The following is a 17890-nucleotide window of genomic DNA, read 5'->3' as shown; positions in this document are numbered from 1 at the left end:
AACACACTTTTTTTTAATTTATGGACCAGGGACTATTTTTACATTATTGGATTTCTTTTGTGGTGTTATTGATATTTGCTTTCACAAAGGGTGTAATGTGAGAAAAGAGCCCTTTGTTTCCAGCATTACAAATCTTCCTGACAAACACCCACTTTCAACTCAGAAGCAATTCATAAATGACCTTCTACAGTCCCCCCCAAATATCGAGTGTCCCTCTAAAACATTGCATCTTTTAAAAAAAATTAAGTGCAGCAACCAATTTACTAGAGAGGCACTCTAACCTTTGCTGTTAACCTTGGAAGATTAATTGGTTAACGAGGTAGGTTGAACCAAAGCAGGTTATTCTGTTATCTGCTTTTATTTTCATATTTATTTCTCTTAACTTCTACTTCCTGTCTACCCAAGACCAACCGAACTAGTGAGTTTTCTTTTTTCGTTTCCAAATTTTGCATTTGGAAACAAAATAGAAATCAGTCACATGACTTTATTGATTTGGTTTAGTAACAAACAGCTGACTTCCTGTTTCAGTTTCAGAGGAACTAACGGAGTAATTAACCGTGTGCAGATGTCTCAGGCCAGCATTTCAGTTTTGTTTCTGAGATCAAGAACATTTTTTCATATTTCATTTATTCATATATGTTTATTTGTACTAGGAAACCAACATTATTCAATGATACCCAGACCCTTTTGCAAAGAAAATGTTTATACATCCACCCTGCTGAGGTGAGCAGTACTTCATGTTTTTCCTTGAGGGGTCAGCACAGCAGATCGTCTGCCTCCACCTCACCCTGTCTCTACTGTAGCATGCTACTCGGTCACACCAACCGTCCGCAGGTCCTTCACTACATCCACGAATCTTCTCTGTGGTTCTCTTTTCCTCCTCTATTCTACGTCCCACCTTGACCTATGGTCATGAGCTCTCGTTTAGAGGTAGGGTGAGGAGTCCAGTCCATTTGTAACGGACTCAGACTAGAGCCACTACTCCTCCACATTCAAATAAACCAGCTGAGGTGGTTCAAGCATCTGATTAGGATTCCTCCTGGGTGAGATGTTCTGGGCATGTGCCACCAGGAGGAGGTGACTCTGGGATACCCCCAGGACAGGTGGGGTTACATCTCTTGGCTGGCCTGGGAATGCTTTGTTGTTCCCCTAGATGGCCTGGAAGAGATGGTGATGAGAGAGGACACATCTGATATTAATTTTGTGAACTGTGGTCCCAATTAGTGCATGTTTTAGGACGGGACTACCTTATGATTGACAGGTTGTTACCCTATGAATGAGCAGTATTGCTGAGTTTCACTAAGTAATGGGTGTAATGGGTGCATCCATTTTTTACATCCAGTCTATCACTTTACATTTCCCTAAAATACTGAGTGCGCTTCAATAAAGCAGAGCATTCTGTATCTGCAGCCTGTGGACAGACAGCGAGGAGGAAACACGAGTCGGCAGCAGACAGCTGTGTTTTGGTTGTAATGACATCACCGCTCATTAGAGGCTCATCAGTTTTTGAGCAGGTGCACGGGTGTGTGTGCGCGCGAGCGCTCGTGCGTTGTCATCTCTGCAGGATAGCATCTTCCCCTCCTGCACGGCTGTAATTACCGCCCACTTTCTTGCAGCGACATGCCACATCCTGACACCAGTTAGAGCCACACAGAGGGAATTGAGGGTCTCCACCGAACCCCACGCCGAGCTTCCCTCAGCTGACCTGGCTGTCATCCAATCATCTGTTACGTTCTGCTTTTGCCACATATAGATCAGACCTTTTGTTACACGAACTGCTCCGAGTTTACACAGAGTAACTTTGTGTCTCTTTAAGCTCTGGAAAACAGCTCTGGTGAATTCCAGATGCAAGATATATGCATATTAAAAACGATATAACTATAAATAGGAGCAATATCAGCGTTTTAGCTTCATAGGGACTCTTGCTATTTCTGGCCACAATCTCTGTAAGAATGACGTGTTTTTATGTGTTGAACACAGAATTTCTTTGATCTCAGTGGTTTAAAGCTTTTGAGGATTTTGAAGATAGTTTCAGAGAAACAGTAAAAGCCAAAAAGCCAAAATTCTGCAGATTAAAATAAAGAGCAAAAAAATAAATTCTAGCCAAGGGAAAAACTCGAGGCTGAAAAGCAAAAAACTGCAGTTCCTCTGATGGCCGCTTGGGACTTTATCCAAAAGTGAGTCAAATCCCCTCCCATACAATAAAGCTCCTTTTGCTGCTCTGTAACTGCCAAATCAGAAAATCGTTTTCCATGTAACCTTTATGGGTGCAACCACAACTATTGCCATCTGATGGCCTTTCACGCTGGTCTCAGTTTCTGACCTCGAAGCTACATCCATGTTTTATACTGTCTATGACCCAAACTGAAGCCCAGACTTCCACCCCACAGAGATATCACAGCACCAACAACACAAACACAGCTGAGGCATCCAGTTCAGTGACTAGAAAATTCTGGAGATGAAGCCAAGCGGACGCCAGCATAAACTATTTATATAATTTTTGTTCCAGGCTGTAAACATGTTGGTCATTTATGAAGTTACTAAAAGTTTTCACCACTAGATTTCAGTAGTTTGCCACCTGCAGTCAACCAAATTCTGTTTTCTTACCCGTCACAATTCAAGTGTATCATCCTAGCTATGGCGTCTGCTATAAGACAAACAACCTTCCTTTCATATCAAAAAATCCTTGAAAGAGTAGTTGTCAAACAGCTAACTGCTCATCTGCAGAGGAATGGCTTATTTGAAGAGTTTCAGTCAGGTTTCAGAGCTCATCACAGCACAGAAACAGCTTTAGTGAAGGTTACAAATGCCTCTGACAGTGGACTCATCTCTGTGCTTGTCTTGCTAGACCTCAGTACAGCGTTTGATACTGCTGAGCATAATATCCTATTAGAGCGATTAGAACATGCTGTAGGTGTTACAGGTACTGTGCTGCAGTGGTATCATATCTATCTAATAGACTCCAATTTGTGCATGTAAATGGAGAGTCCTCTTCACACTGAGGTTAATGGAGTTCCACAGGGTTCAGTGCTAGGACCAATTCTGTTTACACTATACATGCTTCCCCTAGGCAGCATCATTAGAAGCATAAATTTTCACTGCTATGCAGATGACACCCAGCTCTATCTATCCATGAAGCCAGATAACACACACCAATTAGTTAAACTGCAGGAATGTCTTAAAGACATAAAGACCTGGATGGCCGCCAACTTTCTGCTTCTTAATTCAGATAAAACTGAGGTTATTGTGCTCGGCCCTGAAAATCTTAGAAATATGGTGTCTAACCAGATTCTTACTCTGGATGGCATTACCTCAGCCTCCAGTAACGCTGTGAGGAACCTTGGTGTGATTTTTGACCAGGATATGTCCTTCAACGCACATATTAAACAAATATGTAAGACTGCTTTCTTCCATTTGCGCAACATCTCTAAAATTAGAAATATCCTGTCTCAGAGTGACGCTGAAAAACTAGTTCATGCATTTATTACTTCCAGGCTGGACTACTGTAATTCATTATTATCAGGATGTCCAAAAAACTCGCTAAAAAGCCTTCAGTTAATCCAAAATGCTGCAGCAAGAGTACTGACAGGGACTAGAAAGAGAGAGCATATTTCTCCTGTTTTGGCTTCCCTTCATTGGCTTCCTGTTAAGTCCAGAATTGAATTCAAAATCCTGCTCCTCACATACAAGGTCTTAAATAATCAGGCCCCATCTTATCTTAATGACCTTGTAGTACCATATCACCCTATTAGAGCACTTCGCTCTCGCACTGCAGGCTTACTTGTTGTTCCCAGAGTATTTAAAAGTAGAATGGGAGGCAGAGCCTTCAGTTTTCAGACCCTTCTTCTGTGGAACCAGCTTCCAGTTTGGATTCGGGAGACAGACACTATCTCTGCTTTCAAGATTAGGCTTAAAACTTTCCTTTTTGCTAAAGCATATAGTTAGGGCTGGACCAGGTGACCCTGAATCCTCCCTTAGTTATGCTGTGATAGACGTAGGCTGCCGGGGACTCCCATGATGCATTGATCTTTTCCTTTCCAGTCACCTTTCTCACTCACTATGTGTTAATAGACCTCTCTGCATTGAGTCATATCTGTTATTAATCTCGGTCTCTCTTCCACAGCATGTCTTTATCCTGTTTTCCTTCTCTCACCCCAACCGGTCGCAGCAGATGGCCCCGCCCCTCCCTGAGCCTGGTTCTGCCGGAGGTTTCTTCCTGTTAAAAGGGAGTTTTTCCTTCCTACTGTCGCCAAAGTGCTTGCTCATAGGGGGTCATATGATTGTTGGGTTTTTCTCTGTATCTACTGTACAATATAAAGCGCCTTGGGGCGACTTTTGTTGTGATTTGGCGTTATATAAATTAAATTGAATTGAATGTTTTAGTCAGCCAAGAGAGATCAAAAACATTAAATTTAGACTGTATTGGCTATGGCCGGTGTGTTTCTATAACTGTCTGGACTTGATCGGCCCTTGAGTTTTTTCCCATCTGTGGAATGCTGCCAGTCTACTGTTCACCTCAACTGTCAACATGGGTGAAAAGCATGCACTTTTACTTACTCTGGAAGAGGCTATAAAACTTAGTGAGGACTGTGATACGGGTCAGTAATTCAGAGAAGCTAATCTGACCGATGAAAGCTGAACTGTCCGTAGTGCTGCTGATTTTGCTACTGTTAACTGCTGTTAACCCCTGTTAGCTGTTGTTAGCTGCTGTTCCCTAGCATTAGTGATACTTTCTTTGAAGTGGATGTAACATTGTTGTTTTAGTTTAGTTTTAGCTAATGATAATAAACTTACATAATAAATAAATACACTATTTTTATTTGTGAGTACTGTACGTTTACCATGGGAGCCTATGGAGACTGTGCCTCCAGCAGCCAGTAGAAAAACTCTTTTTGTTCCCTTTATATAATTTACCTCTTCAAAACAATTGTTCCAGGTTAGATTTTTGTTTGGGAACTCAGCCTTCAATTTTTAGTGAGGCTTCATGGCTTGGGCGCTTTGACTAATTAAAGCTACAGCCTATTGTGTCTCCTAGGACTGACCCGTGCTAACTGGTTTGAGTTTAAGCCTTCTATAAAAATAAATTAGCTGATTAATATCATGAGACATCGCTGCACTAATTAGGAGACATGTGTCTGTGAGTTGTACCCTTATAGTTTATGGATTCTAACCAAGCTCGCTGCCATTCGGTTGATAACTAAGCGCTCTGCCTTCTTGTCGAAATATGGCCACTGACTCAAAATGATGTCATAGTATACATAGTCTATGGTTAGGACCTGGTCAGCATTAGGATACAGTCACTTAAGTTATGCTAAAATAGCAGTTACACACTTGTGGGAACAGAACATTACCTTCTGACCTAAAAATGACTTCACTGTCTGTAGATTTCTTTTGTACAGCGTAGCTCGGTATGTATAAATAGCACAGCTGAAACAAAATGACAGTTGCTGTATCACATTTCATTTCAAATGTTGAGTACAAATCTGCTGCAAGCCCTTGTCTTTCAGAGGCAAATTGGTTTTCCTGTATGATGCTGTGAGATATTGAAATGTCTGGAGAGAAAAGCTGCAGCGATATACACTAAAAATTACTTGTCGCCATAGCTACCACCCACTAATCCCTGCTGAAAGCCCAGAAAGGATCAGCAGAGCCCGGCATTGTCCTTTGATTGACAGAAGACGTACATGAATCTGTAGCATACACTGTGTGACTCCCAGCGATGTATTGTTTTAAATCAGCATGCTGTAGCAGCACATGTGTGTGAAGAAGCTGTTGTTCCTCTTTAAGGGTGACATATTTACCCGGTGTCAGAGAAAAGTGTGTCTTTTTGCCACTCAGCACTAACTGAATGCAATAATTACAGGTTGCAAAAAGGCTGCACAGACATATTACAGAAAAAGATGAACAGAGGATGTAAACAAACTCCCGGCTAGGTGCACACAGCAACACAACAGTCAGGTGCAGAAAGTACTAAAGTTGCTGTCACACCCATCAATCAGTGAAACCTGCTTCATCCTCCGCATGGTGGGACCACAGCTAACAGTGTGAGAGAGACAGGGTGAAAGGTTTACTTATTACAGATATTCTTAGACTTTACTTGAGAAGGTTCTGGTTTCTCACCAGATCTCAATCCATCAGAGCACCTTTGGGATGTGGGAGCCAACAAATCACATCAACGTGGACCAAAATCTTCATGAAGAAGAATTACTCTAAGGCAGTTCTGGAGTCAAAAAGGGTCCAACGCAGCGCTAGGTGTACACAACAAATTGTCCGTTGGATATATGTGCACACTTTGAAAACACTGGCTTCTCAGACAGTTATGAACCATTTCATATGCTAAGTGACGCAATACGATTGGCTGATTAGAAGTAATTCACTCCTTGCAGCCAGGGGCCATCTTTAGCATCTCAAAAACCCTCCAGTCAATTTGTTGTTGTTACCTGGGGAAAAAGTGGGCAGGGACAATCTGAAATGATTAAATCTGATTGGCAGATTAATGCATATTACTGAGAATGAGTTAATCTGTCATGCCCAGCAGCTTGGAGTTTCTTCCACTGATGGCACAGAGATACTTGCTCAGTAATAAAATAATGACATCCCACGGGTTCACTTACACACTCAAAACATCCTTCTTTCCTCCCATTCCTGTGACGTGTTCATGGTGCAGATGTAAATACAGGTGCGGTCATGGTACTCAGCATCTAGGTAGCATCTTTTTAAACACTGACTGCTGATTCATCTCATCCAAGTCAGCTTTGTTGTCAATACACTGACAGTCGGGTACACAGAATATATGTTGGTCTCCCAGCTGTTGCATAGGATTTATGATGTCCAGTACACACAGTGAGTCTTGTGCAGCTCTAACTGCTGTTTTGGCGATGGCAGTTCACTTAACCAACATGAGTGCCAATAATAACAAAAAAAAGAATAGCCTTAAAGAATAGATAAATCCTTTGTGGTGCCACTATCGCTAAGAACTAAACTTAACCTTTAAAATGGATCACCATTTTAATAAAAAAATCATTAAAAAAGTGGCAGAACAGCATGCTGGTGTAGTGCCTCAATTGTCAGGTGGAAGATCAATTTCATCCAGCCGCTCAGTGATGGGCGTGCTGAACAGAGCCAACTTCCTGAAGGGTCCCTTCGAGCTCCGGGCGGCAGTCACACCCTGTGACACAAAAATACACTATGACTTGGCGATATGGCCTAAAATCCATATCACGGTATAATTTGAAGCACGTGTGGTAACGATATATATCGCGATATATTCTTTTCTTCTGTATAACGTATTTTCCACACTATAAGGCAAACTTAAAATCCTTTAATTTTCTCAAAAATTGAGAGTGTGCCCTATGTATGAATTCTGGTTGTGCTTACTGACCTCAAACCGATTTGGGCGTGCAGAAATCTGTTAAAAAATGTTTTAGTACAACTTTAGTAAGCCACACTGCTTGATGGATTGTCAGAGCATTACGGCTGCCGTAGTGAAGAGCTTTGCGAAGTAATCTGGGTCCAAAACTCCATCCTGTTCAGGTCCCAAAGTCAAACGAACACTGAGAGTTAAAAACGGTCTAAATTCTTTCATCTTTAATAAAATCATCAGCGTTGCTGCTTTACCAGGTGTAACAATTAAGTTTAACATCCAGGCATCCATGAAAACAGAATTTATTAAATTTAACGGAGTTAGAAGTTAACAGGAAGTTAGCTCGCTAGTTTCCACCTAAACATGACATACCAAGTTCTGACTGAGAGATTTTTGAAACTAATTCAAATGTACAGCTCTGCTACCACTTCCAAAATAATGAAGACAGAAAACTAAACAGCAGTGGCGTTTGCAGGGTTACTGAAGTTGGACTACCTGGTATATAATGTTGTGCTACCTGATTGCTAGCGACAGCTATGTTAGCATAACATTAGCACAGTGAAGCTGGAGGATGAACGCCAACTTTTTTTCCACTCGATAAAAGTTACCGTGAGGGATTCTGGTGGTCAGGGACAAGTGCAATCGCATAGCAGGATGCTATACACGGGCCAAACTTCAGTCAGGAGAACAACTGAGATTATTCATCCACATTACAAGATTAGTTATTAATATACTGCAATAAGATGGGAATAGAGAGAGAATTCAACATTACTGAATCAATGTTACGGAAGTGGAGGAAGCGCAGTTTTTGGCTTTACCCATATTTCAACAGTGCTTCATCTCTTTGCTATGCTTTCTACCAAAACAGGCGCCGCTTGATGACGTCATCAACATGCGCTATCGCGATAGAGCGGTATAGTCAAATGCTGTGTCCCAAAACGTCGGCTGCATCCTCCGGAGGCCGCATTTGAAGGCCAATTACGTCACAGCCAGGGGAGGAAGGCTGTCCCAATTCGTCGACTCCTTCAAATGCGGCTGACAAATGCGTCTTTCATTTCCCCGAATTTGAAGGATGGGTCAGGTGTGTCCTTTTTGACCCACCATATCCCAGAATTCATAGCGCGGCCCAGCCAAATTTCAGCTGCCAACAATGGCGGCCGCTACTAAGTTTTAAAATTACTCTTATTAATCTTTCTGGGTCACAAAATAAACTTTTAACATATTTTCAGAAAGTACCTGTGTAAATCAAATATCTGCTCGGTTTATCAAGATATCGCATATTTGCAAAGGTGCTTTGACGTTTTCGGAGACGTCTGCTACCCACCAGCTCGATAGCTAGTCGGGAGCTCGAGGGTCACTGAAGCCGCCGAGAACAGCACAACTCCCGGTACATCATTTTCAGATCACCGCGGACTTTCACTACTCAGGTTAAACGTAATATATAAGTCACTTAGACAACCTAAAAATGTTATTGTTGGGCTTTTTTCAGTGTTTTATTTGTGTCTTCCAATTTGAGTCAATCGGTTTGGCTGAGATTAAAGTTATTAGATTAGATTAGATAAAATAAAACTTTATTAATCCCCCTGGTGGGTTCCTCCGGGATTTTCACACAGCTGAATAAACGTTAAACAGAAAACTGATTAAACAGAACTGTGAGACGGTCGAGAATTTACGCCAGTGTCCTGTTATATTTTAGGCTGTATCCCAATTCAGGGTCTGCAGCCTTAAAGGCCGCATTTTAAGGCCGATTATGTCACAGCGACGCGATGAAGGCTGTCCCAATTCGAAGGCTGCTCGAAATGCAGCCCTCAAATGCGTCCTTCATTTCCCTGAATTTCAAGGACGTGGCGGTGTAGACTTCGTGGCCCAACATATCCCAGAATGCATAGCGCGGCGGTGGGTGTGGATAATTTTGCCGAAAAAAAACGGCGGATGAGGGGCGCCTGAAGAGTAAACTTTAAGTAAGTACTGAATATTATGTCACTTATTTATGTGCAAATGTTTAATAACGAAGAACATTAAAACATTACTGTTGGCCACATGTCGGCAAAGTTATGTGACATTAGTGACGTTTGTACTAACTTGGTTTTACAGCCTTTACTTTAAAATATACGCCGTCCAATAGCTGAGCTTAATCTTACAGAGAATGATCAAAGCTCATGTAGAAACAAACAAACAAATGAACAAAAGATTTTCTCCTTCATTTCTGTCAAACAAAGCTGTATGAAACGTTTCCAGCTGTTAATATCATGGTTGCTAGGCAACCTGGGCAGCGCAACGGAGGCTAGACCGTCCCATTTTACAAGCCTCGCACTTCCGGTCTTAGCGGTCTTAAAGTACGCGGCCCTTGAGGATCGTTGAGGCTGCGTACTTTAAGGCTGCAGACCCTGAATTGGGATACAGCCTTAGATAGCAAGGAGCAGACGGCCGAGTTAATTAAACTCCACCGACACAGCAGTGACGCAAATCTGAAGGCCTTCTCGGTCTTTGAAGGACCCGGCCCACGTAGGCCGCGAAGACCGGGTCCTCCGAAGGATGCAGCCGATGTTTTGGGACACAGCTCAAATCTCTATCGTTGGCCAAATTTATATCGTTTCTATCGTATATCGTTTATATCGCCCACCCCTACTATGACTAATCACAGCAGAGAGCTGCTGTGCTGTTGATCACACATAACTTTCAGCCGATAAATAAATCACTTAAATAGAACTTAAATATGGATATTTTAAAGGAGAGAAAAAGAAACCACTATGAGATAAAGCAGTCTGACTCACCTGTATCCGCTGGCAGTTTTCACTCCAGAATGTGATGGCCTGGTCAGTTTTGTAGTCATGAACCTGTAAAAAATTAAACCAGTAAAATGTCAGAAAGATTTTCAGGCATTTATAGGAGAGGCTGATGATGTACTTATTATTTTAGGTATTCTGCTTCTCACAGCAACTGTGTATTTCACATAACCAAAATACAAACAACTCAAAGAGGAGGAAATAAAAGTATGGAAGTTTATTTTGTAGTTTTGAAATCAGATTGTTGCTGTTTGGGGAGATTAAGCACACACACAAACACACACAAAGTTTATAACTCTACATACACGTGTTGTTTCAGGTTTATGAGGCACAAATCCCTCCACACAGAAATCCTTCTGGGTTGTGGTGCAGTACTCCGTTTTGGGAGTCAGTGGGTTCAGATCAGCATAAATCTTCTCACTGTGAAAACAAGAAGACAGAATCTAAGCACCAAGCAGCAGCACTTGATCCAGCACATAGAGTTTTTGTTGTTGTTTTGTTTTTTTAAGTGTAGCATGATGTAATTAAATGATTTTGTAAACAACCTATTTACTATAAAATATACTGAAAGTTGCTGCACATTGAAAGGAGCCAGCTGAAGTGGTTTGGGCATTTATGCCTCCTGTGCGCCTCCTCAGAGAGGTTTGTGAAGCCCCTGGGCAGAACCAGGACATGCTGAGGAGAGACTATGTCTCTTGGCTGGCTTGGAAATGCCTTGGCTTCCCCCAGATTAGCTAGAGGTGGAGGTGCTAGAGGGAGGTCTGGACATCTCTGCTGATGATAAACAGCAGAAAATGGATGGTTGGATGAATTCTAGGTCTTTCCTGAAATCAAAAATCAATCAGTGCTTCCCATCTGAACTCCTCAGAAACAGATGATTTTTTTCCTATAGTGACGCAAATATATTGAAAGAAGCCACACAAAAATTTTGAGGTGGGTTGAAGATTTGTGCTCTCTCTTGTTTCCCAGAAGTTCTGAAAACCATTGCATTTCAAGTACAGAGATATCCAGCAGACATGCAATATATTTTCATGTTTTATACACAAAGCTTGCAGTCTGAACAAAGAGAGAAGTCTGAGTAACATGTCCAAGTTATCATATAGAACATGCGAAGAACACTATTTCACAGCCATAAGCTGCACGTTAGAAAAGTATTTTGGAAACAAAATCTATGTAAGAAGCAGAACTTGTTTTAATCATCCAATTACCCAGTTTTCTCCATTTTCTTAAATTTGTTTTTCCATTCCTGAAATTTTCACATGGCTGCTTCATGTACTTAAGAAGCAAATTTGCCTTTAACTCCTGTGTGTATGGCCTGCAACTCAGAAAATATTCAGAATTCATTCATAATGCTAACGTTAGTATCATAAAATGAAAATAAAATCAACTGCTTCTGAAAGGAGTGATTTAAAAAAAAAATTATATGCAATTATCCATCTGCCTCATTTGCTATTAAAATTAGCCATCCTGGAATGATGTCTGACCATACAAGGATGGTTTTTGCTTTCTTCCAAATCTTTTGACTGAACGTAGCACGCAAGCTGAAGCGTTGCATTCACTGGAAATAGTAAAGTCGTCTCGCCCTAGCAGGTGCAAGAAGCACTATTAGCCAGGCGCAGTCTGCTCATGCCCACACAGTCCAGCGAAGAGCTCTAATAAATGCAAACATGTGTGGGTGAGCTGATGGTGTGCAGGGCGTTTAAGGCTCCTGGTGTAAGCATCATTTATTTGTATCGTTTCACGACACTCAGTGGCTCTGTGGTATTGCATATAGTATATAAAATATGTCATACTGGACTGAAATGAAACCCAAAGCTTGATACTCCGCCAATCTCCCATCTGGCTAGGATTATTTATACACAGTGTTGTGCTTTACATAACAGCCAATCAGCCAAATCATACAAGGCTATTGGACACACCGTTGGTGTTTGCTTATAAAACCCAGGAAATTTAGTGTATGGTTTAAAATCAAATGATGACACACTGTCTACTACTAGTCAAAAGGTTTTCATTGAAGACATTACGCTTTGCAGGCTTTTATGAGTTGTTAACTTGTGTGGGATGTTAACAACCACCTCTGCAGGGATGGACTTTATAAACGCCATAAGGGTGACTGGCCCCTGTGTAAAATAACACCATAAAGTCTGATTTAAAAGCTATCACAGCTGTGACTGAACAGTAAAACAAACCCCGACGTGTAAATATTACATCACCTTCCCCTCAAGACATGGTCAGGCAGTGCTCCTAGTCTCCATAAACAAACCACTTCCAGAAATAATTCGTTTAACATCAAAAGACTTGTTCATAGTTCATTTACCTTATCATCTGGGCAGTGTGTTTTTTAAGCAGCTCGCCTCTGATGCCTGAACCGAGGAAAATATAAAAGACAGGATGAACAGGGCATGCATAGAAAGCCATCCCCCAAAATAAAAAACTTTTTTGAATTGAAATAAGAAGAGGTCACAGCAAATAATAAAATCTTTCAGCTCTTGTAAATGCTTCTCTATTCTTTACATGGCTCTTAATGGTATGGGTTTCAACATTTTTTTTCCATTCTGGCTGGTGAAAGATAAAGGCACATACCCTGTAACCTCCCCACTGGACTCTTTGGAGCAACATAAGCTGCTTTCAGCGTAGTCATAGACTCCATCTTGGACTCCAGGTCTATTGTGAGAATCCCCTTGTGGCCATGTATGTGCTTGTGTGTCTTTGGGTCCTCTGTATGGAGATCTGCAATGGCTCTCTGAGTAAAAAAAAAAAAAAAATCACAGGATTTTTTAATCGTGTGGAAAACCATAAAAATCGACAATTTTGGATAAGTAAAAAATGTTTTTGTACTTTTGCAACTGTACACCATCACAGTGGATTATAAATCAGACAATCAAGACATGACTGCAGTGCAGACTTTCAGCTTTATTTCAAATGGTTTTACAAATGTATTGAATTATCTGGTGAGGAATTACAACTATATTGATACACAATTACTGGCCAGTCCATTAGGTACACCTGTTCTTTTTAAACTGCTTTTTAATGCAACTATTGAATTAGCCAATTACATTGTAGTAACTCACTGCATTTAGACATGAAGATATGGTCAAGATGATCTGCTCAAGTTCAAATCAAGCCTCAGAATGGGGGAGAAAGGTCATTTAAGAACATGGCGTGGATGATCCAGGTATTTCAGGAACTGCTCATCTACATGAATTTTCCCACAGAACCGTCTCTAGGGTTTACAGAGAATGGTCCAAAAAAGAAAAAAATATCCAGTGAGCAGCAGTTCTCACGGGTAAAATGACTTGTTGATGCCAGAGGTCAGAGAATGGCTCGACTGGTTTGAGCTGAAGGCAACAGAAACTCAAACAACCACTTGTCATAAGCAAGGTCTGCAGAAGGACATCTCTAAATACTACACAAAATAGCAAACCTTGAAGCAGATGGGCTACAGCAGGAGCAGACCATACGAAGAATTAAGGCAATTCTGAAGGTAGAATTGGATCCAACTTAGTGCTGGCAGTGCTAGCAAGGTGTACCTAATTCTGTGGCCCTGAGTGACGATGACTTTGAAATCCGTGTTATAACATATACTTGCTGTGTCAGGGACTCTGTCTTTCAAATATGGTTACCTAGACACCGGGTGTTAGCTCCAGGTATATTAATTATTAGATTAATTTAGCAAACGTTGTTAAGAAGTCTCGCGTGAACTTTTAACATTAGCTAAAACTCGGAAATGGTTCACAGCACTCACCTCTTCGACCCAGTTATGCAACATCGGTTTTCCAACTTTATGTCCCGCAGCGGCTGTCTGCTCGGTCATAACGGGAACAAAACTATGGAACTGGACTGAACGCAAGTGAATGGAGCTGCGGGTAGCTTCGGGATCGTCTTTCTAAGTTAAAGTTTACGAGCATCGCTTAGCAACAGCGTTTGTTCGACGGAAGCGTCGCCATGACAACAACAACAATGCACAACGTAGCACGTTGTAAGAAAAGGTCAACTTCCGGGTGGAATGCATTTTAAAACCTTATTTGGGGCCAACATTAGAAAACCCATGTTTTTAATCAGACTTGGCTGGTGATTCTACTTTATGGGCCAAGGTCATCCCACAATCTCAGCTGAGAACCAAGGCTGATCCAGCTTTTTCCGTCAGTGGACCCACTCTCTGAATCAAGCTTCCTAAGAAGGCTCACTGTCGTCTTTTAAATCCATCTTAAAGACATATACGCAGCTGTTTTCTGTGCCTCCACTTTGATTTACATTTATGTTCTCCATAATAATTGTTTTATCACCTTCCCCTAATTATCCCTTTTAATTCATTTTTTAATATTTGCTTTTAATTTGCCTGTTTTTCCATTTCTAATTTTCTTTATTCCTTGCTCTTATCTCCATTTGTTGCTAGTTTTCTTTATGTTATTTCATTCCATTTCCCATCTTGTACTGTGAAGCACTTTGTAACTTTGTTTTGAAAGGTGCCATGTATAAATAAAGTTATTATTATTCAAGTTATATATAGTCTGTCAAATATCATCCACAGTTACAGAGGAGCTAGAAAGCTTTCCTCAGAATGAAAGTGGAATAAGACATTCTTCTGCACATTCTTTCGGGTGAGCACAGAGGCAAAGCTTCTAGTCTCCAGGAGACAGCTGAGCGAGAAAGTGCTGTCCCGTGGGGTGCAATTAAAGTGAACAAAGATGACACCCCTGTCATCTGATCACCTGGTAAAATGGCTTTACAGCCATTCGCTGATTGATCCATCTAGGGGTACAGCCATCCTGCTGAGCAAGGGTTGTGCTGCCACTGGAGGAACATTTCAGGTCAGAATTTTTTTCTACCCCTCTATTGAACTCTCTTATTCTTCCATTACATACGACAGAGCTTGGTTCAGCTGTGAACAGTGAAACAGCAACTATAAATCATCAAGTGAACATGAGAAAGTATAGTTGTATTAATATGATCGATACTGGCAGATTTTTATAAAGAAACTATATCTTTTTTAGACCGACAGACTCCAAGTGCAGCCCTTAATACTTCAATGTGTCTCAGTTCAGATACACTGTCATGTAGTACACTAGAAAGCACATACTTTCATTGTCAGTAAGGTGCTGTTGTCTCAAACTGTACATGGCATGTTGTGCATTTTTGGAAAATATAATGATTTCTGCATTTGTACGACTGATTTTTAGGAACATTTACAACCTGTTCATCCACACATCCAGAGCAATATACTTTTAGATTTAATAAACAAAGCCCAGCAGACACATGGAAAGACCAGACAAAAATCTGCTGCCGGTGGAAACTGGTAGTCCCTCCCTGCCTGCTTCAAGATAGTAACGCTTGATGGTGAGGCCTTTTAAGTCTTCCACAATTGACAGTTTCCCGATACATATTTTATTTGTCACAAACTGGGCTACACAACCATGACAGAAAAAGAGATGCACAGCAAATGACAATTAAAAACCTCTTCATTTAAAACTAAATAAGCCAGGGGTGGCCAACCAGTCAGAGACCAAGAGCCACTTTTTTATTGTGTTACCGCAAATAACCACATCATACACATGGGCACACATGAACATCACCCATCCCTTCCTCCCTCTCTCTCCCTCTCTCTCACACACACACGCACAAAAAACACACCTCTGCTCAGCCAGATTTATTGTAAATGTCACACACCAACATGATAATGACAGAAATGGACTCCTACAGTACTAAAACCACAGGCCAGTCATTTTCAACAATGAACATTGTGTGCACTGTCTCACACACACAAACTCTCAGTTCAACCGAGTCCACAAACAAAAATATAATAATCTACAATAGCATTTTTCTTTTACTATGCATGTTGTTTAGTGGGACTTCTGGCATTCCTTGCCTTGAACACTCCTCTTCAAATTTGGCTTGTATTCCGTTGTTGTCACTCAAAGCAATTCTTTCACATGAGTGTCAGTCAGAACAGATTGATGCTTTGATTTCAAATATTTTAGGGTAGAAAACATAGACTTGCAGACGTATGTTGACCAAAACATTGACAGTATCTTAAGAGCAGCCCGTTTGACATTGGGGTATTTTTCCATTGGCACACTTTTCCAGAACTTCCCTTCCCATAAAGCAGGTTTCAATTGGTCCTCCTCATAAAGATCAATCATCTCCAACTCAGCCGCAGCTTCATCTGTGACTAGCGGGACTTTCAAACAGTCCGTCTCTGCATTAAATGGGTTGACGAGGAACGTAATCTGTGTCCTTTTCTATTGTAGATCACGGAACCGGGTCACAAAACTTTCCTGCAAGTTTTCAACCAGCGTTGCATATCTGGCTCTTTGCTTACTCAGGGCGGCGCTGGCAACTTAAGCAGAGTGGGAAAATGCGTTAAATCTCCCTTTTGAAGATGGACAGCTGTAGTTTGTTGACAAATGCAAACACACTTTGCACCAGGTCAGGCAGCATTTTTAACTTACCCTGCAGGGTCAGGTTCAGTCTGTCCAAATGGCACAGCATGTCAACCACAAAGGCCAGATCCATAATGGACCCTGTGCACGAGAAAATGCTAACTTCCTGGTTTGAGACCGGATGTGGGGTTGTACATTTCCGGTAGCTTTACTTTGCGGTCAATCGCTACTGCGAAGATATACTCCAAAATCATATCCAAAACTCGAAAACGGAACGATCGCGTTAAGTTACAAAGAGCAGAAGGTGGGAACACTCACCACTGTTGTGTCATAAAAATCTAATGATCAATTTTGACGTTTAAAGAGTTTAGATCGATCGGTTGTTTACATCACTAAACACAAGCAGAACTGCAGCAGAAGACACATCGTCCACATTCAGAAGCACATCTCTGTATAGTGACTGGTCTCATGATTTAAACAGGCAAATGTTCAGCATTCAAACTACAGGTGAAGAATAGTCAAACCAGATGTTTCCCCCGTTATGTCGATATCAGCTAGTCAAGTACACACCTACACAGCATGTTAACAAACCGTGAAAAAAAGCCACACAAAAAATTAATGATTGCTGGTAACGGTTTCTATACATTAGTATTTACGAAGGGTATGTTGTGACTTACCTTCAAAATTACAGCGGTCCCTCGCTATAACGCGGTTCACCTTTCACCTCGCTGTTTCGCAGATTTTTAGTGCAAGTTTGCATGCTTATTTACGTCCTGCGTCCTGATCGCTGCAGACGATCTCCTCCGTCTCTCCTGTACAGTACAGAATCGCTGCATCTATCGCTAGCAGTGTGACTCTGAAGTGCAGTACTGTATGTCCACGATGTACACGAAACGTTTTGCACCGTCAAAAAATAAAATTGGCTACTTGATTTCACATATTGCTGGTTATTTTTAGAACATAACACCCGCGATAAACGACGGACAGCTGAGAAATATAAAATTTGAATCCATTTTCTCTTTTCCCCTGAGGCGTGGGGGGAAAATATCGACAAGTCGATGAACATCATTTACAGATATATTGGGTAAATGCCCGAGACATCTATAGAAATGTGAATCGCCGCTTTATTTATTTATTTGCTTAACTTGTTTTGGACCGTAAACAGGGCGCGAATAGGATACCGGAAACAAACGTCCCCACAGGAGTTTCCGCACCGGAAGTAGCATATGCTAACGTGCACATAGTCCATCCACTTGAGGTCCGAGAGCTCGGGATAGTCCTTGTCCGTCTCTTCCATAAACAGTTTCACGGCATCCAAAAGCTCAAAGAAGCGAGAGAGTACCTGGCCTTTTGACAGCCAC

The 17890-nt window shown here is 41.4% G+C and overlaps 1 protein-coding gene across 4 annotated transcripts; it reads right to left on the bottom strand.

Annotated features, from left to right (window-relative positions):
• Positions 1-634: 634 nt before the first annotated feature.
• spag8 (sperm associated antigen 8) lies at positions 635-14086 on the bottom strand. Of its 4 annotated transcripts, none has more exons than XR_015719279.1 (7): positions 13895-14086; positions 12733-12892; positions 12467-12512; positions 10455-10569; positions 10138-10200; positions 6121-7168; positions 635-1158 (listed from the first exon to the last, which is right to left on the bottom strand). XR_015719279.1 is itself a non-coding variant. In XM_006803482.2 (6 exons), the coding sequence occupies exons 1-6, from the start codon at positions 13961-13963 to the stop codon at positions 1150-1152; spliced, it is 462 nt and encodes a 153-aa protein (XP_006803545.1). In that variant the 5' UTR covers positions 13964-14086; the 3' UTR covers positions 635-1149. The 4 variants fall into 4 exon arrangements, 2 of the variants coding, with proteins under 2 accessions (XP_006803545.1, XP_006803544.1); XR_015719280.1 differs by lacking the exon at positions 635-1158 and having other exon boundaries at positions 5387-6440; positions 6615-7168; XM_006803482.2 differs by lacking the exon at positions 6121-7168.
• Between the last annotated feature and the right edge of the window lie 3804 nt (positions 14087-17890).

This window comes from Neolamprologus brichardi, chromosome 7 (assembly GCF_056152115.1).
Source record: "Neolamprologus brichardi isolate AB-2024 chromosome 7, ASM5615211v1, whole genome shotgun sequence".
Lineage (NCBI taxonomy): Eukaryota > Metazoa > Chordata > Actinopteri > Cichliformes > Cichlidae > Neolamprologus > Neolamprologus brichardi.
This window is presented reverse-complemented; position numbering and strand designations above follow the sequence as displayed.